Source organism: Polypterus senegalus, chromosome 9 (genome assembly GCF_016835505.1).
Source record: "Polypterus senegalus isolate Bchr_013 chromosome 9, ASM1683550v1, whole genome shotgun sequence".
Taxonomy (NCBI): Eukaryota; Metazoa; Chordata; class Cladistia; order Polypteriformes; family Polypteridae; genus Polypterus; species Polypterus senegalus.
In genome coordinates, this window is record NC_053162.1 from 35,884 (window position 1) to 60,185 (window position 24,302).

Below are 24,302 nucleotides of genomic sequence, written 5' to 3' on the forward strand. Positions count from 1 at the left end.
AGCCACTGCCATGGAGGCTTTGACCAAATGAGATGGCCTCTTGCTGGGCCTGTGCTGCAGGGCATGATGTGGCTTTATACTCGGTCATCTTTGGAAGATCCATTTAGAGTAATGAGGAAAGTAAGGATTGAGAAGATGCAAGTGATTTGTGCCAGTGCTGCAGCCTTTTGGTCTGGCTTTTTGGTCTCCATTGAACATCCACAAGGTCAGAGCGCAACTGACGGAGGGCACGGACCTTGGTCTGGAGTATCTGCTGGTGGGAGTACCAGCACGTGCCACCAAGTCACTGCACGAGATTTGAAATGCTGAGGCGGGCACATGCCACTCTTCTTGAGATCACTGCTTTGGCTCCCTGAAGTGGCACATTTTAAATCCTTGATGCCTTCTGTGGGTCTGCACCCGTATATATGGAGACGCTCGGGAGGTCCTGCGCTGCTCCTCAACCTCTCAGGTTTGCTCGAGAATGTGTCTGCTGGTGCCACCTCAGTCCAGAGAGCTCCGTTTGGAATTCTGAGCCCCTCACTGTGTTTAAGACCCTCTTCTCTCACTGATGTTGGCTTTCATAAGTTTTTCAAATTGAGGAGGTGTAACAAACTGAGCTCTTCATGGTCAAAGTTGTCACCTTGTCCTGTAACACTTGTGCCCAGCGGTCACCAGACTGATGTTTCCTCGATTATGTTGTCACTTCAGATGAAAGTGTCCAATAAAAGCAACTAACTGTAAATGTTTTACGTATCTTTTATAATACTATAAGCTGTAATGCTGTTATTACACAATGAAAGGCACACATTCTAGAAAAAGAAAAATAATCATTGGAAACATTTTACAAATGAAGGTAATAATTAAAGTGAACGACGGCCAAGTCGAGTAACGTTACATTATCTCTGGAGGTTTGGTTCAGCATCTTCAGAATCGTTCATGGCCAGTCAGAGCAAAAGCAAAAAGGAAATTTAGAAAAGGGACAACGGGCACTTTATGGCCTTCTCTCAAAGAAGAGAAATATTAAAATAAAAAAAGAAGAAAGAATTCCCTTTTGAAATATCAAAACATATGAAAAGATAAAGTGAGGTTTGCATGACAGTCACAGATATCGGCACGCTTGGCAATTCCACTTTTCTTTTCAGCTTTTGAATTAATTTGCATCAAATAAGTTGGGGGGTTGTTGAGTGGTCCTGCGGAGTTTCCAGCAAATGTCCATCATTTTTGCTTGTAATTGACTTTTCTGGGAAACAAAATAACAAGAATGAACATTGTGCAGGAGCCAAAGTGTCTTAGAACTTTGTTGTGCTCGTATTTAAAATATTCTTTCCAGCAGTTTCTTACTCCATTGCGAACGCACACACAGTTGTGCAAATGGCCCCTCATTAGTTAACTTCTTATGGAGAACTCACTAGTGCAAGAGCAGCTTGTTAAGACAAGAGTAACACGATACAAATCAGAGCAGCACAACCACAAAGGTAACGCTGAGCCAGCACAATATGGACGCCTCTCCTGCTCCCCTCTCTTCTTTCCGTGGCTGCTTCTTGTATTTTTCTGCGCTCGCTCCAATCTTTTGGGCTCACACTTTCTCCATAGTGCCTTGTGCAGGTGTAACTTATGAAGGCAACTACATAATAAAAATAAAACTGGATGGAATGAGCAGGCCCTCTGCATTACACATGTGAGTGGCGAACCCTGCACTGTTTGTCATGTCAGAGATTTCAGATGGAGACGCAGAATGAAAGCCATTCGTTTAAATGAAAACATTCAATTAACAGCAGATTGTAGCTTCTGGTTTAGATGTTGGTGGGAATGAAATCTGCAGCCACAGCAGAGCTGAACTTTCAAAGAGGCGACATGTGAATTTATGGCCTGACTTAAATGAAACACTCCTGCCCAGCAAGTCTCCTGTTGGCAGTTCACGGGTCTCTCTCTCCACTTACTGATCCGCTTCTTTAACTTACTTTAGTGTGCTTGAGTGTTAAGATTCACAGTTCTTTCTTTCTCTTTCTTTCTTTCTTTCTTTCTTTCTTTCTTTCTTTCTTTCTTTCTTTCTTTCTTTCCAGTGACTAATTACCATTGAAGAGCAAATCTCCAAACTGCCTAATGCTAACTCTGGATTATTTCATTCGGGTTTCTACACAAGACATTTTGTTTTTCAGAGAACATCAGCAAATATCAGCAGGCACGGGTTGTCGCCCAATACGCCCAAAGAAGAACACGAAAAGTGCTTCCTTATTAAGTGGCATGTTTAATGAGTAGCAAGAGTTGATTTATGGAAACAGCAAACACTGTTGCTTTCCTTCACAATGTCACCTCGAAACAAACGAGAAAGTAAAACCTTAAAATAATCCATCCATCCTCCAACCCCCTATATCCTAACTACAGGGTCATGGGGGTCTGCCGGAGCCAATCCCAGCCAATACAGGGCACAAGGCAGGAAACAAACCCCGGCCAGGGTGCCAGCCCACCGTAGGGTGCACACACACACACACACTAGGGCCAATTTAGAATCTCCAATCCACCTAACCTGCATGTAATTGGACTGTGGGAGGAAACTGGAGCACCCAGAGGAAAGCCACACAGACACGGGGAGAACATGCAAACTCCATGCAGGGAGGACCTGGGAAGCAAACCTAACTGCGAGGCAGCAGCGCTACCCACTACGCCACCCACCCTAAAATAGTAAATAGAGTCTGACATAATTGTGATGCAAAGAAATAGTTCAGCTGAGTCATTTAGAGGAGTCTTCGCTTTGTTTTCCTTCCATGCCTTTCAATGACAATTTAATGAGATGCAATCCCAAATAACTTTTGGTGGCTTTACGAAAGGTAATATGTTTATATTGTAGAGCAATTCAAAACAAAGGTGCGTATTGCTGTCTTATTCTCTGCAGCTCCTGAAGCCCTTCCAGCGCCCCAGTAAATCGCGGAACTGCCTGAATTCCATCCAGTTCGGCCGGACTCGAAGGCCCCCATTCAGTCTTCCACTGCGAATCACCGAAGCTCAGCCTCAGGCTCTCGTCGTCCAAACATCTGTCAAAGTGAGCTGGGGGCGGGAAAGGGCGTGGCCACGTGACGATCGAGTGGCCAATGGAAGCAGCTTGCGCAGTAAGTTTCCGGAGTCTCGCAATTCTACTTGCGGCTGCCGCGCGACAACCACACCTTTTATTTTGCATCTGTTCGCAGACTCTTGTCTCTTATTGGCTACCGGCTTTGCCCGTCACGCCTAGAAATCCGCTTTTCTCCGCCCAGGTTTGGGCGTTTGAAGGCGAAGCGTCTTTGCAGCACGTTGTTGGAAGATTTAAAAAAAGCAGCACATAAGCACCTGCCCTTGGTGGCCGCCGGCTCGTGCAGCTTGTCGCGGTTCAAATCGAAAAAGGAAACTCGACGGTAAAGACTAAGCAAACGAGGAGCAGGTGGAGGCAGTTTTAAAGAGATGGGAATGCTGTCAGTGGAAAAAGAGACTGCTGGGATTCGGTCGGTTACGCGGACACCTTTTCTGAAGTAAATGCCGAGTTTGGAACGGGAATAATAAGACGAGCAGCCTGGAGTGTCGCCCCGGGCTGACGATGGTAAACGTTCATTGAAAGACGCTGGCATTTCGAGGGCAAGCCGAATGTCGGGGTCTCGTCCACTTGGATAGAAGATGAAGTTAGTTTGTTAGAAAAATTCAAAGTTCCAAACTGGAGATGCTGACGCGGAGGAGCAGACAAGAAGGACCACAGCGGAGTGACATTGTGCCGAAGCGCTCCCCCGACAGCGAAGGACGTGCGAGGTAGAAGCCTGGGCAGAGATGCAGAGCAGCGGGATGGGGGGGCGGATCACCCCGGCGTGAGAATTGTTACATAAGAGGCCGAAAGTAAAGCGCTTCTTTATTTTAAAGACGGCGTTCCCAAGACATGGAGGATGTGATGTTTTGTCTCTCGCAGAGCCAGCAGCTGGGATGGATCAAGGTCTCCGGTGAGTTTGGGCCGGCGGCACTCCGGGAATGCGGGGCTCTTAAAGTGGCACTTTTACTTGACAGGACAAGTGCCCTTTGTGCCGCCTGCCTCTCCTTTCTAGCAGTGAACCACTTGGCACTGCCACTTGATTTAAAAGCCGTTAAAAGTGTTCATTAGCGCTCATTTGGCATCAGAATGTTGCGGGTTATTAATGTCACACGTGCTGGGTGGCAGACACAAATCTGCCATTCGCCCTCTCAGAGGTGCCAGGAGAAAGAGACATAGAAAGAATGGCACACTGCCCGCCTGGTACTGCTTCAGAATGCCAACGTAATGGACTTCTGCCAGTGGATGCCGAGGGCAGCCGCTTCACCCATTGTCACCGAGCAGCAGAGCTCAATTAGTTGTGTGTGGCAGTTGTCCTGCTTGTCCCCTTAGCCACAGTGGGAGGTCACTATTGACTGGAAGAGCAGGACCCTGCAGAGGGCACTTGCGCCCGTGTTGCTATGTTCTGAGTATTTTGAGGGCGCCATTAGGGTGCTTGTCCTCATTTATTTCAGAGGTGCACATCTTAACACGGTGGGCTCCACTTTTAACTCTGTGAAGTCGCCTGCCGCCTAATCGGGCAGCAGCAGGCCTGGGTGCCCCACTCACTCAGTCTGCTGATGTCCGCCTTAGTTGGTTTTAAACTGGGAATTTTAAAGGAATTCCAGAACCTTCTGGCATTTGTGGAGGAGTTTGCCAGAGGTCGTCCAACTGCAGAGGGGGCCTTTTGTGGCACTTGTTTGAAGTTGGACATGGCAGCTTCAAACTTGCCCATTATGTTCATTCTGCACCTGGCATTGCTGTAGCTTGAGTGTTTCGTAAGTCGACATGAAGACGCACACCAAACTGGGGAAGAGTCCAAAGTTGTACGAAATCGGAGCCTGATGCCGTGAGCGGGCAGCAAATCAATATGCCAAGTGGCTGTTTGTCCCGTTTGGTTGGCGTTCACTTGGGATTTCATTTCAATGTTTTATGGCAGAATGAGTGGGGGGTTTGCCAGGACTTTCAGGTGGGTGCAGTGGCATCGCTTCAGCGTGGCAGCGCAGGTGCTCCTATATGGCCGATGAGTGCGTACCTGGCACCTTTTTAAGAGTTTCACTGCTTGGCACCAATTTGACAGGATGATGGAGCTGAGTGGGGGGGATTGGCACGGGGTGTGTTGAGAGTGTAGGGCAGGCATTTCACAAGATGTGCCTGTTAGGTGGATATTTAGAATTTGACGTGAAGTCCATCAAGACGTGTACGTCACCTCAGTGCCCGCACTTTTGATTGGTTTACTCTGAACTTGGGGAGCCCTTTAGTCCAAACACACGGACCCTGTGGGGTCACAATTAGATGCCAGCCTGCTAGCTGTGACTCGCCTTCTACCGGTGTCATCTTTTGTTCCTGTGCCTTTCATTTCACTGGCATTTGCTTGGCTTTTGTGTGCTCCTTCATTTTAAGTGATGCTCAGTGTCCTCTGGCCCCCCGAGACCACTGTGGCCCGACGCTGCTCAGTGGGTCCTGTTGGGTGTTACATTGATGTTCTAGAAAGGCTGACTGTCGAGATGCCTGCCACTTTCAGTGTGGGCTCTGTGCCTTTAAGGAGGGCTTCTGGGGGGGTCCAGGGGCTTATGGGTATTGGAGTTCCTGTCTGTAAAGGTGGACAGAGAGGATCCGGCAGGAATCAACATGGCAGGCTACAGAAGTGTAGCAAGTGGACGCTTTGGCCAACAAACCGAGAAGGGCGGTGGTGAGCGTTTGGAGCACCCGAGGGTCCGTCAGGAGAACACGCGATTGGCCCATCCGAGGGTCCGTCAGGAGAACACGCGATTGGCCCATCCGAGGGTCCGTCAGGAGAACACGCGATTGGCCCATCCGAGGGTCTGTCAGGAGAACACGCGGAGGTTTCAGATGTTGGTTGAAATGTGTCGTCAGCCCTTTTAAGGGGGCACAGTTTGCCATGCCGGAGAATCGTTTGCAGTTTCCTTCAGATTTGCTTTAGCAGCTCATCGTTTTCCGTTCTGGACGGCCGGCCGCTCGTCTGAGGGGCTGATTTTTGGTGTCTTTGTTTTCGTGTTTCCACTTTTGCTGGTCTGGTCGTCTATAGAGGCGGGTTTTGGAGTCGGCCTAAGCTCACCTGGTCCTAGTTATTGAAGCCAAGTGGTCCGCAGTTACAATTCAGGGTCTGCTATGCTGGCTTTAAAAAGTGACCCCCACCAGCGCAGGGTGTGGCAGTCGAGTGTCTGACGTGGTTATTTGAATTGGACTGGTTGGCCCGGGCAGGGATTGGCGAGGAGGCCGAGTCCGCCATTCCACGGAGTCCCCTGCACAAGCGGACCTTTGCTGCTGGCCGTTGAGATGAAGCTGATGAAACTCTGAGCTTTGTGTTTTTAAAGGGCTGATTTCAGCTCCTCTCCACTACTGGGGGTACTTTATGGGCATCGGGGTTTGCTTGTCTTCATTTTTGTGACCCTGGATTTGTGTCTTCATGGATGTTGTGCTTACTGCTCAGCGTTTCTTATCTACAGTGGCTCTGATTGTTTTGTGTATCGTTTCTCTGCCATCGAAGGTGATGGGTGGACTGCCCAGTACCCTCGATCACCAGCCCAGCAGGATGTGGGCAGCGACTCTGAGGCCTCCATTTACGGGGTGGTGACGTCTGATCTTCGAGTGACTATTGAGTCCTTGTGAACGTTCAAAGCGGCCCAGTTGTCTGCGGTGGCATCTGCTGTTCACACGTCAAAGTACGGAAGACTCGGAGATGTCCTTGTACTGGTCACACGCTGCCATTCCGGGGTCCGAGGAGGCCTTGAGATTTTCAAGGTGACGAGTTGTTGGTTTTAAACTTGTGAGGAGTTTCCAGACGTCAATGTGACGAGGCCTTTAGGCAGCGATGTGATTGTCCTTCTCGTCCCCAATGCCGTTTTTTAATCATTTATTTAACTCCGAGTGCAAATCGGACATTGGCGTCTGGTCAAGTTAGGGATTTGTTGTCAAAGGGTCCCCCTCTTAACTGTCGTCCCTCATCTCGGGGAGACCCTCGGCGTACGCAGTGAGGTGTTGGCTTATCGCCGTCTGTCTGAATGACCTGCTTGTATGTGCAGCTGCTCTCTCGGCCCAAACTGCGCGATGGTCGCCATCTTCCCCTTCGTTTAGCACAAAAAGCTCAGGGCAGACCCAAAAGACAAGCCCACCCGTGTGTATTCAGCGGCAGGCCTGACCTCTTCCTGTTGTCTCCCTGCGCCTTTGCGTATCGATGCTTCTGTCTCAGCATGCGGGCGTCCAGCACTGGTACCTCCAGAAAGGCGTCTTGGGGTTGTCAAAGCGGCCTGCAGCAGGTGCCCTGGCAACGGCAAAAAGACCCCGGAAAGACCACCGTGTCAGTAAAATCCTGACGGGCATCTTCACAGCAGCACGTCAGCTGAGCACCCGGCCACCTTACTGTTAGAAGAAGTCGATTTCCGGGGCATCCGTGATAATCACGCCATTTCTGTGGCGTGTTTCTCGCTGTGCCAAGGCCTTCTCATAAACCAGGGGTGGTGCACCACTTCACCTGCTGCCAATGTGCAGGATCCACCATCCTTGTGCCATTCGCTGTGAAGTGGTGCAGAATGACCAGGATGTGGGGGGGCATTTAGCCAGGACACTGCGAAAGCCCCCAGTGCCAGTTTAGTGGGATGCCCAGGTTTTATAGTTTGTTCGTCTTCAGTCATTCCCTGAGCTTTATTTCATTTATTCCTTCATTTCTGCCCTGAACTTCAAGTATTCCCCATCCGTGGAGTGTCACTGCAAATCATTTAAACTGACATTTTACTGTTGGTTTGGAGAACCCGCTGGTCAAGTAGAACGATGACACCAGACAGGGTGGCATGGGGGATAACAGAAAATCGGCCAAATCATTCTAAAGGAAGTGGGAAGAAGAAACTCAATGGATGTCAAGTAACCCATCCATCCCTCCATTGTCCAACCCACTGAATCCGAACACAGGGTCACGGGGGTCTGCTGGAGCCAATCCCAGCCAACACAGGGCACAAGGCAGGAACCAATCCTGGGCAGGGTGCCAACCCTCTGCAGGACACACACAAACACACCCACACACCAAGCACACACTCGGGCCAATGTAGGATCGCCAAGACCACCTAACCTGCATGTCTTTAGACTGTGGGAGGAAACCCACGCAGACACGGGGAGAACGTGCAAACTCCACACAGGGGGGACCTAGGAAGTGAACCCTTAAGGGTCTCCTAACTGCGAGGCAGCAGCGCTACCACTGCGCCACCGTGCCGCCCCATGTTAAGGAACAGGAAATGCAAATGTGAGATTTGAGTAAATGAAGGTGGGCACATCGAGGGTACGCTGACCTGATGAGGAAGCCTGATAGCACATGAGCGCGTACGGCACCCTGGCATTTGAAAACCTCAATGGACGAGTGGTCAACGCGGTGGTGAGGGCCGTGTCTGCTCTCTGGGCTTCAGTGGTGCCATCGATGTGGCAGCTCTGTTTGTGAAAATGTGAGGACGTGGTGTGCCCCCTCCATCAAAGGAGCTGACGTGAGGAGCTGCAGGGGGCGCAGAGTTGGGCGCCCGCTATCCTCCTTCCGACTGCACATCGAAACAAAGCACTTGTAGCCGCTGAAGTATAAGGCGAGATCAAACATGGACGGCTAAAACGCGTGCCGAAAGAAACCTCTCAGTCTAAAAGTCGTTTTAAACGGTTTAAAACCTTGTGCCCTCTACGCCTTCCACATGGCAAGGCTGGCCACTAACTGAAGAATAAGGTTTAGTCAAAGCTGATAGAAAATGCTGGAAGGTACCGATATATTTGGGAACCTCCCATAGATTAGGCTTTGTCATCTAGTAAAACCTTCAGGAATCTTCTAGAACTTACACATGCTAGGGCCGACATCAATGACTTTAACTTGACTTCACTACTTTACTGAAGTGAAATCAAACTTCAAAAACTGAAAGTCTACTTTTAAAACAAGTAAAATGAATCATTTCAATCATTGGCGCTTCCTGGGGCTGGCGCAGTTGGTTCACAGCTGTGCCCAGCATGCTGCTCAGACTCTTCTGACTGCCCCTTTACATCTGGCATTGTCTTTACCCAGGAGTTTCAGGTGCAGCATCTTGTAATTACGCCCACAATGCCCAGTTTCTTTCTGAACTTGTTGCCTAATGAGAGTAGCGATGTGTGAATTCTTCTGAATGATTGCAGGTTCTCTCGCCTCTTCTGGCACAGCGGATTTGCCGAGTCTTCCTCTAACTCTCCATGTTTCTTCTTGTAGGACAGCAGGTCCAGTCTGATGATTTTTACGTAAGGCCTTAACCTTCTCTGTACTTTAGACAAGTCATTTAGAGACGGTGGCTTTAGCCTCATTGTTGATTTGTATTCCTCCATATGTTCTGTGATTTGTGTCCAGATTGACTGACCGCATATTGAATTGCTTTTCTCTCTTCTTTGAGACGCATTAGCACTTCTTTGAACCTAAGGAACCACACTACTGCTTTCTTTAAATGGACCCATTTTGAGTACCGTAGCACTCCACGCGCCTTTTTATTAGTTTGATTTGTTCTTGTAAGATTCACCTTTTGATTTCCGGATCGTCACTAGTAGGCAGGTCCACTTCATCCGCTCTCTTAGGCCATTCATGTTCTGGTTGTAGCAGGAAGTTTGGGCTTTGTATCCAAGTCTTACTTTTGATGAAGCTTTCGATTGTCGATCCTCTTGATGCCTGGTCTGCAGGATTTTGTGCCGATGTGATGCACCTCCATGGCGAGGGTTGTGTCTGCTCTCTTATCACTGCGATTCTGTTGGCAACAAAGGTTTTGTAGGGTGCACTTTCATTTGCAATGTACTTTAGTATGGTGGTGCTGTCGGTCCAAAGGATTGACCCTTGCAGGGAAGTCTGTAGTTCTTGTTTTAACGTTTTGTCCATTGTGACCGCTACCACTGCTGCTGTAAGTTCTAACCTTGGTGTAGTGACAGGTTTTAGTGGCGCCGCTCTTGATTCCCCCATTAGAAATGAACAATGTCTCTTATGTTCTGTATTAGTCAGGAGGAGGTAGGGCACAGTGCCATTCCCGTTTTCTGAAGCATGTCCAAAATGATGTATTTGTGCGGTCATTATTTGACCAAATCCGGACGGTTTAAAGCTCCTGTCTACATTGTAATCCACAAGTAGCTGCAAATCGTCCATCCATTTTTTCCATTGCCGGACATATTTAACTTCCACTTCTTAAACCCATGAATATCTCTCTTTACACAGTTCTCTTAGAATAAGCTTGGCAGGCAGTATGACTGGCGCTAAGAATCCAAGTGGGTCGTATATTGAACTGACCGCTGACAGAATGCCACGTCGTGTCGCAGGCTTATCTTGTAGCTTTACCTGAAACTTGAAGCTGTCCGTCTGTGTGCGCCATTGGACACCTAAGGCTCTCTCAACTGGTAACAAGTCAAGGCTGAAGTCCAAGTCCTTTTGATGTATTGCCCTGTCTTCTTCACGGATGGACATCAAGACTGCTCTGCTGTTACTTATCCATTTTCTAAAAAAAAAATCCTCCCTTTAAGCACAGGGTTTGGAGATCTTTGGCCAATTTTCTGGCTTGTTCTTCTGAAGCAACTGACCTTAAACAGTCATCGACATAGAAATTGCGCAGCACACGCGGTGTTAACTGCTTCCTCTGGCGCGGAGTCTCTGGCATCCTCTGCTGTTCTTCATAAGGCATAAGAGGCACAACTGGGTGACAAAGTGGCACCACAAAGATGTCCTGTCATTTTGTATTCCTCAAGTCCATTGTTGAGATTACCTCAGGCCACCACAGAAAACGAAGAAGATCTGGGACCTTCACTTGATAGAACATCGATTTCATGTCCGCCGTGACAGCGATCGGCTCCTCTCTGACTCTTGTAAGAACTCCAATGAGTGTGTTAGTTAAATCGGCAACTGTTCATTTAGAGAGACGCCTCAGTAAGCGGCTGTGCAGTCAAAGCCACTCTGATCTTAGTTTACTTTGGACGTACCGCACGCTCTCTTTTTCAAGGGTCAGCTGTTCAGTGGGTACCTTGATGGCGTATCCTTTGTCGAAAATGTCTTTCATGAAAGTTTTGTAATCCTCATGGAATGTTGGATACTTTAAGTCCAATAGCGCGTTGTTTGGCAGCACATCGATTGTTTGGCCCTTTAAGAGTCTCATCTTTAAAATGCCAATCAATACAATAGCGTCCATCTGCTAGTCGGCAGAATCTGAAGCTATGCTCATGAATTTAATGTCCTCCTCTTCCTCACAGCTGCGTTCTGGAAACTCGTATTGTATTGCTGGAGTAACTTTTGTTTCATCTCCATTAATGTCACGTGACTGACTAAGTAACTTTGCAGTCTTTCTTTGTCCGAGTCCTTCATCAGTCCATTAACAATCCACCCACAGAATGTTTTCACAGCATAAGGTCCTTCATCTTCACTATTTGTGATGTGCCAAGGCTCCATGACTTTACAGGCATTTGTACTTAGTAACAATAATATTCGAACATCGGAACACTCTGGACGAGAACAGGCCATTCAGCCCAACAAAGCTCGCCAGTCCTATCCACTTATTTCCTCCAAGAAAACATCAAGTTGAGTTTTGAAAGTCCCTAACATCTTACTGTCTACCACACTACTTGGTAGCTTATTCCAAGTGTCTATCGTTCTTTGTGTAAAGAAAAACTTATTAATGTTTGTGTGAATTTACCCTTAACAAGTTTCCAACTGTGTCCCCGTGTTCTTGATGAGCTCATTTTAAAATACAAGTCTCGATCCACTGTACTAATTCCCTTCATAATTTTAAACACTTCAATCATGTCACCTCTTAATCTTCTTTTGCTTAAACTGTAAAGGCTCAGCTCTTTAATCTTTCCTCATAATTCAACCCCTGTAGACCTGGAATCAGCCTAGTCGCTCTTCTCTGGACCTTTTCTAGTGCTGCTATGTCCCTTTTGTAGCCTGGAGACCAAAACTGCACACAGTACTCAAGATGAGGCCTCACCAGTGCATTATAAAGGTTGAGCATAACCTCCTTGGACTTGTACTCCACAGATCGGCTATATAACCTAACATTCTGTTAGCCTTCTTAATGGCTTCTGAACACTGTTTGAAGTTGATAGCTTAGAGTCCACTATGACTCCTAAATCCTTCTCATAAGGTGTACTCTCGATTTTCGACCCCATTGTGTATTCAAACCTAATATTTTTACTTCCTATGTGTAATACTTTACATTTACTGACATTAAATTTCATCTGCCACAAATCTGCCCAAGCCTGTATGCTATCCAAGTCCTTCTGTAATGATATAACGGATTCCAAATTATCTGCTAATCCACCTATCTTGGTATCATCTGCAAACTTAACCAGCTTGTTACTTATATTCCTATCTAAATCATTTATACATATTAAAAATAGCAGCCCCTAGCACTGACCCCTGTGGAACACCACTCTTAACATCGCCAGTTCTGATGAGGTTCCTCGCACCATCACCCTCTGCTTCCTGTGTCTGAGCCAATTCTGCACCCATCTAAAAACATCACCCTGAATTCCCACTTCTTTTAACTTGATGCCCAACCTCTCATGTGGCACCTTATCAAATGCTTTCTGAAAGTCCAGATAAATAATATCATAAGCTCCACTTTGATCGTATCCTTTTGTTGCCTCCTCATAGAATTCCAACATGTTAGTAAAACACGACCTCCCTCTTCTGAACCCATGCTGACTGTTCAGAATAACTCCTGTCCTTGTCATGTGTTGCTCAATCTTATCCTTAATAATTCCTTCCATTAATTTTCCTGTGATGCTTGTTAAGCTTACTGGCCTATAGTTGCTTGGATCTGCCCTGTCACCCTTTTTATATAATGGGATGATATTTGCCATTTTCCAGTCCTTTGGAATCTCTCCAGTGCACAGTGACTTCCTAAAAATATGTGTCAAGGGTTTATATATGTACTCACTAGCCTCCTTAAGAACACGAGGATAAATATTATCTGGGCCTGGTGATTTGTTTGATTTCATCTTATTTAATCTGAGCAGCACTTCTCCCTCTACAATTTCCAAATCCCTCAGTACCTCCTTAGTAGTTGTGTTTACCTCTGGCAGGTTATCCACTTGCTCACTTGTGAAGACCTCAAAAATGTAAGTTTAGGGCATCTGCTATTTCATTGTCTGTATCTTTTAATTCCCTTTACTATTCCTGATGAACTTGACCTCCTCCTTAACTGTTCTTTTACTACTAAAATACTGAAAGAATCTCTTGGGGTCTTCTTTCCTTATCTGCTATATTCCTCTCCAACTGTCTTTTAGCCTCTCTGATATCCTTCTTAATGGTTGCCCTCATTTTCTCATACGCTCTACGGTTCTCTTTGCAGTCATTAGTCTTATATGCCTTATACAGCAGTTTTTTCCTTTGCAACTTCTTTTTAAATCTTTATTAATCCATCGTGGAGTTTTTTAGTTTCCTATTACTTCCAAATTTAGGTATGTATCTGTCCTGCATTACATGTTTTTAAACCTGTTCCACTGCTCCTCGACTGTCTCCACATTTAAAAGCTTATCCCAGTCTATCCTACTTAGACTTTGTCACATCTGCTCAAAATTAGCCCTACTAAAGTTCAACTTAACAATTTTAGTCTTTGCATCTGTACTCTTACAAAATACTGAGAATTGTATTACATTATGGTCACTTGACCCTAGTGGTTCAATCACCTCTACACCCTCAATTCTATCCTGATTATTACAGAATACTAAATCCAGACAGGCTTCACCCCTTGTTGGTGCTTTAACATGCTGTGTTAAAAAACAGTCGCTGATTACTTCTAAAAACTCCTGCTCTTGTGCTCCTCCATCTGTAAGGTTATCCCAGTTAATATTTGGATAATTAAAGTCCCCCATGACTATAATATCCCCTGTAAACTTGCCTTTTGATATTACTAAAAGATGTGTGTTGAAATTACTGTCTGAATTGGGTGGTCTATAACACACTCCTAAAATGAGACCTCTTTCCCTAATATTTTCCAGGTGAAGCCACATGTCCTCACTAAGATGGGGCTCATCATCCAACTGAAGATGACTTACATTTAATTCCTGTTTGGCATAAACAGCAACCCCACCTCCTTTTCTGTTCTGTCTATCCTTCCTAAAAATGTGTATCCCTCTATGTTACACTCATCCCCATCTTTGTTATTTAGCCAGGTTTCCGTTATTGCTATAATATCATAATTGTGCTCTGCTACATACAACTCCAACTCACTTACCTTATTTTTGATACTTCTAGCATTAAGGCAAGCTATTTTTAATGTGTTAATCCTTCTATCTTTACGTGTTTGCTTAAAATTTACATTACTATGCATTTTTATTTCTACACCATTGTTTGTTCTTCCATGTATAGATCTAAATCTGGCCTGTCCTAAACTCCCTGCCCCCCCCAATCCTCGACTAGCCTACACATACGCCTCCCCAATACATTGGTGCCCCTCCAGTACAGATGTAACCGTCACAGTCGAACAGGTCCCATCTGTTCCAAAAGGAGTCCCAATGCTCCATAAACCTATACCTTCTACCCTGCACCAAGATCTGAGCCACGCGTTAAGCCCTCTAATCTCCTCAATCTTACCTGGACTGGCGTGGCACAGGCAGAACTTCGGAGAAGACTACCTTGTCAGTTCTGCTCCTCAGCTTGGTACCTAATTCTTTGAATTTGGATCGCAGAACTGACAGACTTACCCTTATGTATGTCATTTGTTCCAACGTGGACAATGACAACTGGATCCACCCCCGCTCTGGCCAAGAGCCTATCCACCCTTCCAGGGAGGTCTCCCACCTGTGCTCCCGGAAGGCAACACACCGTGCGAGACTCTCTCTCTGGAGCACACCTGCGCTTCAATCCCCCTAATGATTGAGTCCCCAACTATCACTACCTCTCTCTTTTTGGGAACTGGTTTTGAGGTGGCCCGTTGGGGCTCCTCAACCCTGCCTACCACCTCAGAATTATCAGAGTCACCGTCCAGCTCCGCCAGGACATAACGGTTAGGCACTTCTAGTTCTGGGGTTGATGCCCCCGGACAGTGTGCACCCTTTATCTTACGCCTTGTGACCGTGACTCACCTATTCCTACCTGTCTGGTCTGGAATTTCCTCGCGTGGGAGGGAATATTAACTCTATTAATATTAATAATAGAGTTGTAATTACAATAGGATTGCTCTGGGCAGATGCATGTCTTTTAGCTGAGATCATCTGCTTGTGTTGGGATGTTCTCCCTTTTCACTGGTGCAGAGCTCAGTGTGAACACTTCTGGTAAATCACTTCATGTCTGTTCTTCTGTGCCCAGACTTGTAACTCCGTTAAGACTTTACACTTCACTAATTTGTGTCTGTTCACTTTGTCTCTTTCTGCAGTGCTGATGTAGATGTGAGACTTTCTCCCAGAAAGATTTAACTGCTCTTACAAACTTTCTGTGCCAAACGTATCTGAGCTGCCAGAGTCCATCAGAGCAGATGTTTCTGCATATTTGTCACTCGTTTCAGACTTCACGTCAACTGGAGTCACGGCTGAGACAACACTCTCTTTACCGGCCCCGATATCAGAACAAGTCTCTGGTGGCAGAGGAAACGTTCTTCTCTTCCGACTTTGCGTTCTCCTCTTTAGGAGGTGCGGCTTTTTCTCTATTCATATGCAGAATTACTGGATGTAAATGAGAGCACAGTGGCCATTTCATTTTTTCTTCACAGTCTTTACTGAGATGTTCTTGTTTAAGGCACTTAAAGCATAAGCTTTTAGATTTCAAAAAGTCAATTTTACTTTCATAAGTACGTTTTTGAATTGCGCTGCGTTCGTTACGATCGTGATTTTCATTGCAAAAAAGACAGAGCTTACCGTGTATACGACTAGCCGTCTCCGCCATTTTAACTGAGGTGTCTGTGTCCCCCTTTTATCGTCCGCCGCAGACCTGCCTTTCACAGGATACTCGTCTTGATCAGTTTTATCCTCTTCCTTCTTGAAGGTATGGCTTTGTGGAGCTGAACTGTACGCGGGATCCCAAGCTGATGTTATCTGTTCGTCCACAAAGTTCACTGGATCAGCGAGAAGGGACTCGTCTGCTTTTCGGACTTTCAATGCTTTGAACTCTGCATTGCCGCGGTGCTGGTAGGTCTCAAGGAAGTTCGGAGTCTTTAGTATGAAGGTTAGCATTACTTTCAAACTGTTGTCCGCTTTGTAAGTTGGGGATAATGTTCGTACGTCCGCCGAGAAGGTTTGCATAGTCGCTCAGACCTTCTCCATTGTTTGGCTTTATTTGCGGCCGCCCTTTTTCTTTTCTCATGTAGGCATCTGCTTTCGGTAGCTGGTTTCCATAAAGACTTTCCAGTTTCATTCTGGCTTTTTGGAAACCTTCTAACGGTGACAAGTATTTACAGTTTTTAACGACCTCGTGAGGTGAACCTTTAGTAAACTGTGCCAAGAAGTCCAATTTATCTCGCAGATTCCCTATCACCTCATCGATATCTCGGTCAGATGCTCCAATAAAATCCACATATTTCAAGGGATCGCCATCAGATACTGGGATCTTTCTGTGTGGCACATAAGGCACTTGAGTCTTCTACTGCTGTCCTTTCTGTCGATCGTAACGCTGATCATAATGCGGTTGTTGAGGATTGTTTTTACTTTCACTGTTACGTGGAAAGTCCCGAATACTTGCATCTTGTGGCTTTTCATTTCTCACGTCTCACATTATAAGGAATTGGTTTTCCTGGACTGCAATTGCCTCCTTTAAGAGCTCTCGGTTTCGGATTCTGCGATAGCTGCCTCCAAAGCCAACTGATCTCTTTTAGCCTTCAACTGTATTTCCTCCGCATCTCTCTTGGCTTTCCGCTGTGCTTCTTCCATATCCAGTGCCTGTTGCCTTCTTTGGTTCTCTGCTTCAGCTGCCTCTTGAGATCTGAGGGCACTAACTGAAGTAGCCGTTGAACTCGTACGACTTTTAGTTTTTGCAGAATCTCATTAACTGTAGGAGGAATGTCCTCTTTCGTTCTGTAATCCCTGAATTGGTTAGCAGAACAGTTGTGTTGCTGGTTGAGGCTTTTATTTTGATTTCCTTCCATAACCCATTCCGTTGTATATTCCAAAAACGTACGTACAGTTTTCATTTTAGCATCGGAATCCCTTTGTGTCATTTTCCATGTATCTTTGTTGCTCTGGAGGGATTAAAGTTTATCATTTAGCCTTTTCTGTTCCATTCTCAGGTTGGGAAGCCTATTCTCAATAATTGATTTCTATTCCTTTACAGTGTGGAACGAGCCGCAGACACAGACAGGCAGACATGTTTAAAGTCACCACCGCACATTTATTAACACTAATATTTACAAGTCCAGGCCAGACCACACTGCCTCTTCTTCGGACCACCTCCTTCTCTCTCTTCAGTGACCTTGTCCGTCTTCCACCCGACTCCAGCCCCCTTTTATCTGTACCCGGATGTGCTCCAGGTGTGTTCCGGCAGTCTCCCACGAACACGCCCCAGTGTGGCAGAAGTGCCGGCCGCGTACCCGGAAGCACTCCAGGTGTCCCCACTTGTCTTCCCCCCAGCACTTCCTGGGTTCTCCAGGCATGGCGGTGACCACGGGCCCCTACAGGGTTGAGCTTCCCAGCTCTGTACCCGTGGCCCCCAAAGGAACCAGGGCGGTCGTCCCCTCGTGGTCTGGAGGAGGCCTGAACCCTCCTCCTGCCTTCCTGGGTGTCCCAGCTGGGTGCCACAACAGTTATATCGTTTTTGTTGTAAATCCTTTACGGTCTTCATTACATCAGATAATTGTTTGTAAACTCAGCAAAAAAAGAAACGTCCCTTTTCCAGGACTGTGTATTTCAACAATAATGTTTTAAAAATCCAAATCACTTTACAGATCTTCATTGTGAAGGGTTTAAACAATGTTCTCCATGCATGTTCAATTAACTGTAATCAATGAATGTGGAATGGCCGTTAAGACCGCTTACAGAAAGTTGGCATTTAAGGTGACAGTTCTAAAAACGCAGGACACTAAAGAGACTTGTCTACCGACTGTGAAAGATGCCCAGGGTCCCTGCTCGTCTGCGTGAACGTGCATTAGGCCTGCTGCAGGGAGGCATGAGGACTGCTGAATAAATTGCCATGTCCGCACTGTGAAACGCCCAAGACAGCGCTACAGGGAGACAGGAAGGACAGCTGATCATCCTCGCAGTGGAAGACCACGTGTAACAACACCTGCACCGGATCGGCACATCCGAATATCACACCTGCGTGACAGGTACAGGATGGCCACAACAACTGCCCGAGTCCCACCAGGAACACACAATCCCTCCATCAGTGCTCAGACTGTCCGCAATAGGCTGAGAGAGGCTGGACTGAGGGCTTGTAGGCCTGTTGTAAGGCAGGTCCTTACCAGACATCACCAGCAACAACGCCGCCTATGGGCACAAACCCACCTTCGCTGGAGCAGACAGGAGTGGCACAAAGTGCTCTTCACGGATGAGTCACGGTTTTGTCTCACCAGGGGTGATGGACGGATTCGTGTTTATCGTCGAAGGAATTGAGCACGTCTGGGACCTGTTGGATCGCAGGGTGAGGGCTAGGGCCATTCCCTCCAGAAATGTCCAGGAACTTGCAGGTGCCTTGGGTGGAAGAGTGGGGTAACATCTCACAGCAAGAACTGACAAATCTGGTCCAGTCCATGAGGAGGAGATGCACTGCAGTACTTCAAGCAGCTGGTGGCCACACCACATACTGACTGGTACTTTGGATTGTGAGCCTCCCTTCATTCAGGGACACATTGTGAACCATTTTGAGTTGATGTCTTATGGTGTTGACTCTTTTAGTGTTCATACAAATATTTACACATTAAGTTTACTGAAAGTAAAAACAGTTGAAAGTCAGAGGATGTTTCTTTTTTTGCTGAGTATATTTGTAATCTATCGTCGACTCAAGTTTAGTTGTCACTGAATTGAACGGCTTTCTGTCGGCTCGGAGACGCTCCTTTGTGACGTCACGCGACTTTCACTCCCACCACGCAGACTTTCGTTCGAACCTTTTAAGGTAATGAGCTCCTTTTTAAATGATACAGTCTCGCGAGGAGCGCTAGCAGTTCTCAGATATGTCCAACTCCGATCAAAGACGAAGGTTAAAAGTACCTGTCGCGTCTCTTCAAGTTGTCGTTGCTTTCTTCTGTTGCAGTCTGGTTTCAGGCGTAGAACACGCAGGTTTCTTTCTTTTAGTTTTTAAACTTTCAATCTTAGGCAGGTTTTAAACTTTAGTGTAACCGCCGAAGTATAAGGCGAGAATCAAACACGGACGGGTAGAACGCGTGCCGAAAGAAATCTCTCAGTCCAAAAGTTCGTTTTAAAAATAGTTAGTGAAAGTTAGAAGCGAATAATCCACACAAGAATAAAGGAAAAAAAAAGTAGTTAGACACGTAGAATAAAAGGCAAAAAAAGGAAAAAGTCTCTTCTCTAAACTTAGCTTTTCTTGAGAAACTTGAGTTATTTCTGTACTTCAGGGTTCTTTACTTCTTCTTCTGTACTTAAAAGTTCTCCATTTCTTCTTCTGTACGCCTTAAACGTACCGTTCTTATACGTTACTTCACACACTCAAAAGGCCCGTAGGCACCTTGTGCCCTCTGCGCCTACCACATGGCAAGGCTGGTCACTAACTGAAGAATAAGGGTTAGTCAAAGCTAATAGAAAATGCTGGAATGTACCAATAGTACTGAACTTCTGGGGGGTTTTAGGACCCCTTTTTAGGCTTTGTCATCGAGTAAAATATTCAGGAATCTTCTAGAACTCTCTCTTGCAGCGCTAAAGCAGGTTGACGTTCCTGTTAAATCGGTGGGTGGCTCTCGGTGTTTGTTCTTCTCTTTTTATTTGGACTCCCACCCTGATTCATTGAGCTGTTAATTACAAATTACAGAGCTGATGATTTTCGATTGAAATGTTCTCGCCAGTTACAGCGTACGTACGTTCACAGTCGACTCCACTGGGGGATAGTGGGTGGGTTTTTTTAGTAATATTTTCATCCTTCTTTTTCTTCTTCTACTTTTCCAGGTGTTCTGGTTATTTCATCCGTCATTAACTAACCGGTGGGCCGTCTGCTCCGCGTGTTTGTAATTGTCATTATGAGGACACGGTTGGGAACAAATGACACAGAAAAGGGACAAATTAACAGGAAAACAACAAAAGAGGAAAGCAGTGAAAGCTCCAGCAAAAATAATACTTTTAAACGTTTTGTAAATGTAAAAATCAGACGGCTTAAGTCGGAATACGAGAAGAAAACGAGCAGCTACCGTATCTACGAGCGTTGAAGTTCTCTTGATTTTACCGTCTGATGTCTGATATTTTATAAGTTGAATGTGGACAACTCACCCCGTTGGTCTAACGGCCGCCCACCTGACAGAGGCAACACGGAGATCGCGGCCTTTGTATTCCTGTGTGGGTGCGGTAAGGCGCTATATCGGCGTGTGCGCCTAACCGCTTGCTCTCTCTGTCTCGTGCCCATGTGACCACACGGGATTTAATACCCGCACTATTCCAAAGCGACGTTTGCACTGTTTTGTGTTTTTCGTATCTCACACCCTCGCACATCTTTATCGTAAGAGCATCCCTTATCTACGATGGAGCATTCGATCTGAAGAAAATGTGAGGCTGATTTGAAATTAAAAGTCGTTGAAGTGGCGAAGGGCAGCACGGTGGCGCAGTGGTAGCGCTGCTGCCTCGCAGTTAGGAGACCCGTCTGGGTTCACTTCCCGGGTCCTCCCTGCGTGGAGTTTGCTTGTTCTCCCCGTGTCTGCGTGGGTTTCCTCCCACAATCCAACGACATGGTGGATTGGTGACTCTAAATTGGCCGTAGTGTGTGCTTGGTGTGTGGGTGTGTTTGTGTGTGTCCTGTGGTGGGTTGGCACCCTGCCCAGCATTGGTTCCTGCCTTGTGCCCTGTGTTGGCTGGGATTGGCTCCAGCAGACCCCCGTGACCCTGTATTCGGATTCAGTGGGTTAGACAATGGATGGCTGGATGAAGTGGCGAAAGAAATCGGTAACTGCGCTGCTGCCACAAAATTCAAAGTGTCTGAGAAACTGGTGTATGATTGGAGGAGGCAAGAAGATGAAGTGCCACATTTCTGAACGGGCATATAAGTCAGGGTCTCATTTTATGATCGTTTTTTGGGTTTCCAGACCCAACTTATACGCCAGTAAATTTGGTAATTCGACGAGATCCGTGATTTTCACTGAATGCGAATCAAAACCCTGCAGCCCCAGGGGGTCTCCAGGATGAGTTTGGGATCCGCTGGTGTAACTGGAGACCCCTCATGTACCTGTAGACCTCCATGCCTCGCTGACTCAGTTTGAGGTCGTTCTGCCACGTAGTGATTCTGCGGGCGAAATGCCAGAAGGGTATCCCGGCAGACAGAAGCCTGAAGCAGAAGTGCAAATAATAAAAAGGAAAAGGGGAACAAACAGAGCAGGAAAGAACAGCTGATGATTCTTGTAGGCCACCGCCGGGGTCTCACTTCAGCCTTCATCGTAAACCTCAGGGGTCCTCTCCGTGTCAGGCTTTTTAGCCCTCCATCCCTGCAGCCCTTTGTTTATTTTGTGCTTTGCGTTTGCTCGGGTGTCTTGTTGATTTGTAAGTCACCTTGGATAAGGGCGTCTGCTGTATGACTGTTACATTCTGAGCCGCTCAATGCAACTAAATGGTGCCATCCCCAGTCGGGCTCCTTCCCTTCTGTGTCTGAAGCCCCAGTGTCTGTCATGAATGTTCTGCATGCCCATACCCGGCCTGCCCTGCCACCTGACTGGCACATCATCCTTGCCTTTGAACTGGCCTGGTTCCTGGAGGTGGCCCGCATGTCCCTATTCCCAGACTGGCACACAAGAGGTTAATGCCACTGAGCCATGAGGCACATGCCCAGGTCACATCCAAGTGACCACTGATGTTTGGTACTCTACAGTTCACACTAATCTGTCAGTTGTCTGCGGGCCGAATTCTAAAAAGGCGAGGGCCGCACTGCCATTCTAATGCCCCTCAGAGCAGCGATGGCCTCGGCTAGTCTAAGAAAAGAGGAAAGCTGCCCCAGTGACAACACTCAGACTCCCAGCAGATGATCCCGTCGTGCGGCCTGGTGACCCTCTCAGAAAAGTCGGACTCCCATGGAGGGGCTTCGCTGTATCTTGTCAATGGCTGAGCTGACCAAAGGTAGCAGACTGAAGCCCCCTCGTCTGCCTTCACAGCTCAGGCGATGGTGAAAACCTGGAAGAAGGTGAAGACATTGGGACTCCACGCCAGGGGGCAGCCACAGTGACAGACATGCCAGGGTCCAAGTGACTGTCGGCTGTGGACACAGCAGTCCTTTCAGGTGGTCCCAGATGTCCCTAGGACTGGTGGGTCTTTATGTCAAGTGAGTGGCCCTCAGTCGGCACAGACGGAGTGATAAATGGTAGCAGAGCACGTTCTTTGTGCCCCAAGGCTGGTGGCAGGTGACAAGGCCATCCACATGTTGCCAAAGGCCCAGTCTGCCATTGTGAGTTTAAATGGCCTGTTGAATGGCAAGGCAGTTGGAGGTCCGCAGATGCCCTTGTGTGTCACTTTCACTTGGACCTCGAGGGGTCTCCCTGGTGTCCGAGTGCTGACCACCTTCTCATCCAAATGGCCCCCTTGGTTAGACTCCATGCCATCTGCTGCTTGTTCTTTGAAGATGGGTACAGTTGGCTCGGCAGCGCCCTTGATGCCGGATGGTGGGCCGAGGACTTTGGCTGCAGCCTGCGGGGTCGAGTGCGTTCAAAGGCACTTAATTCCCCAGCTAATCAGAAAATCCTCTTTGTGTGTGTGATGTGTGGCCACAGGGCATGCTGGGCGCTTTTTCCTCTGAGATCCCATGGGGTGCCCTTGGGTGTCTGTGCCTTCTGGTCCTGCCTGTGTTTGCCATCTTGCTCTTTTGAAGGCTGCCCCTAATTCTTCAGGTTTGTGGCTCCTACTTCAGTTCTTTGAAGCCCATTTGAATGTAGAAGAATGAATTGCTTGGCAAACGAGTTTTAGTAAGTGACAAATAAAGGAGCCAAAGCAGAGAGAGGGGGCACTATGAAGGGGCATGTTTGTCTGATAGGTGATGGTAAGGATGTGACAAGTCTGCCATCTTGAAATGTGGCTTAACCTTCAGCAGACCCTCTGGGCAAAGGTGGTAGACAAGCAGTCAAAACAAAGGAGCCAGTGGCAAATGTCACCTTGTGACGAGGTGCCAATTTGACTCAAGTGTTTTAGAAGTGCCACACCAGCCTGCCAAGGCCATGACCGTGGTGCCTGTGGTCTATGCCTGCTGCTTCTTTCGTGAGTGCCCACGTTCATTTTAATGAGCACTCAGCATGGCATTCAGAGCGGATGTTCTGGATGGCACTGAATTCCCAGAAGACTGGGCACAGGCTGGTTGGCAGTGGTGATGGCAGAGTTTGGAGCATCAGAGGAGATTTGGGTGGCGGGGCTGTGATTTGGTCATTTTGGTGACAAACCAACTAAACAAAGGACACTTTTCACCGACTCCTCTCCTACAATTCTCATGTTGCTGTTTTTTTTTTTGCTTTATTTCGTATTCCGCATCTTTTTAAATCTCATTTTTATTTCCGCCACTTCCAACGTTCTTTTAGTGTCACTTGAACTCTTTCTCTCTGCTTATTCTCAATGGTGCCCCAGTGCCGTGACATGTCACTTGTTCTTAAAAGCAAAATACCCGACAACTGCGACTCTGCAGCGGGTTCAGCAGGCCTAACGGGCACCGCCGGGTTAGGGTTGTGCTGCTGTTCTCGTCACCCTCAGGTAGACAGGATGTGCCATCGAAATCACATGTCACGTTGAGCAGCCGGGTGTCAGACATCTCAGAATACACGAGAAGTCACCTCAAGGGGACCTGAACTTCATTTCTGTAATTCGGCCTGAGTTGTGTTTAACTCAGCTCAGTGGGCAGACTGACTATTCACAAGTTTAAACCTTAGCTGTGCCCTGTGGGCACTTCACTGGCACCCACACGGTCATTTGCCAGTATGTCAAAATGTGAACGCCTAAATGGCAGGAGCTGTTCACCTACAGTCATGTGCTTCTGACACCGTGGGCCGTACGTGTGCCCGCCATGGTGGCACAGTCCGCATGCTGATCAAGTCGCTATAAACACTTACTGTGAAGAACCAAATGCACACATGGGACATCTTCACCCTGTGCCAGCATCCTCTGCCAGTCACCTGAAGTCCCCAAAAGCAATAGCTCCCTGATCCTGGCACCAGAGAGTGGCCATGAGTTGATTTGCACTGAAGACATGTGCCCCACGTAGCCCCTTTTA

The 24,302-nt window shown here is 47.2% G+C and overlaps 1 protein-coding gene across 1 annotated transcript in view; it reads left to right on the forward strand.

Moving 5' to 3' along the window:
* Positions 1 to 3,307: 3,307 nt before the first annotated feature.
* Positions 3,308 to 24,302, forward strand: part of LOC120535028 (disabled homolog 2-interacting protein-like) — a 107,276-nt gene continuing 86,281 nt past the window's right edge. The window contains 1 exon segment of the mRNA XM_039762528.1: positions 3,308 to 3,941. Coding sequence (XP_039618462.1) covers positions 3,881 to 3,941 — 61 coding nt within the window. The 5' untranslated portion in view covers positions 3,308 to 3,880.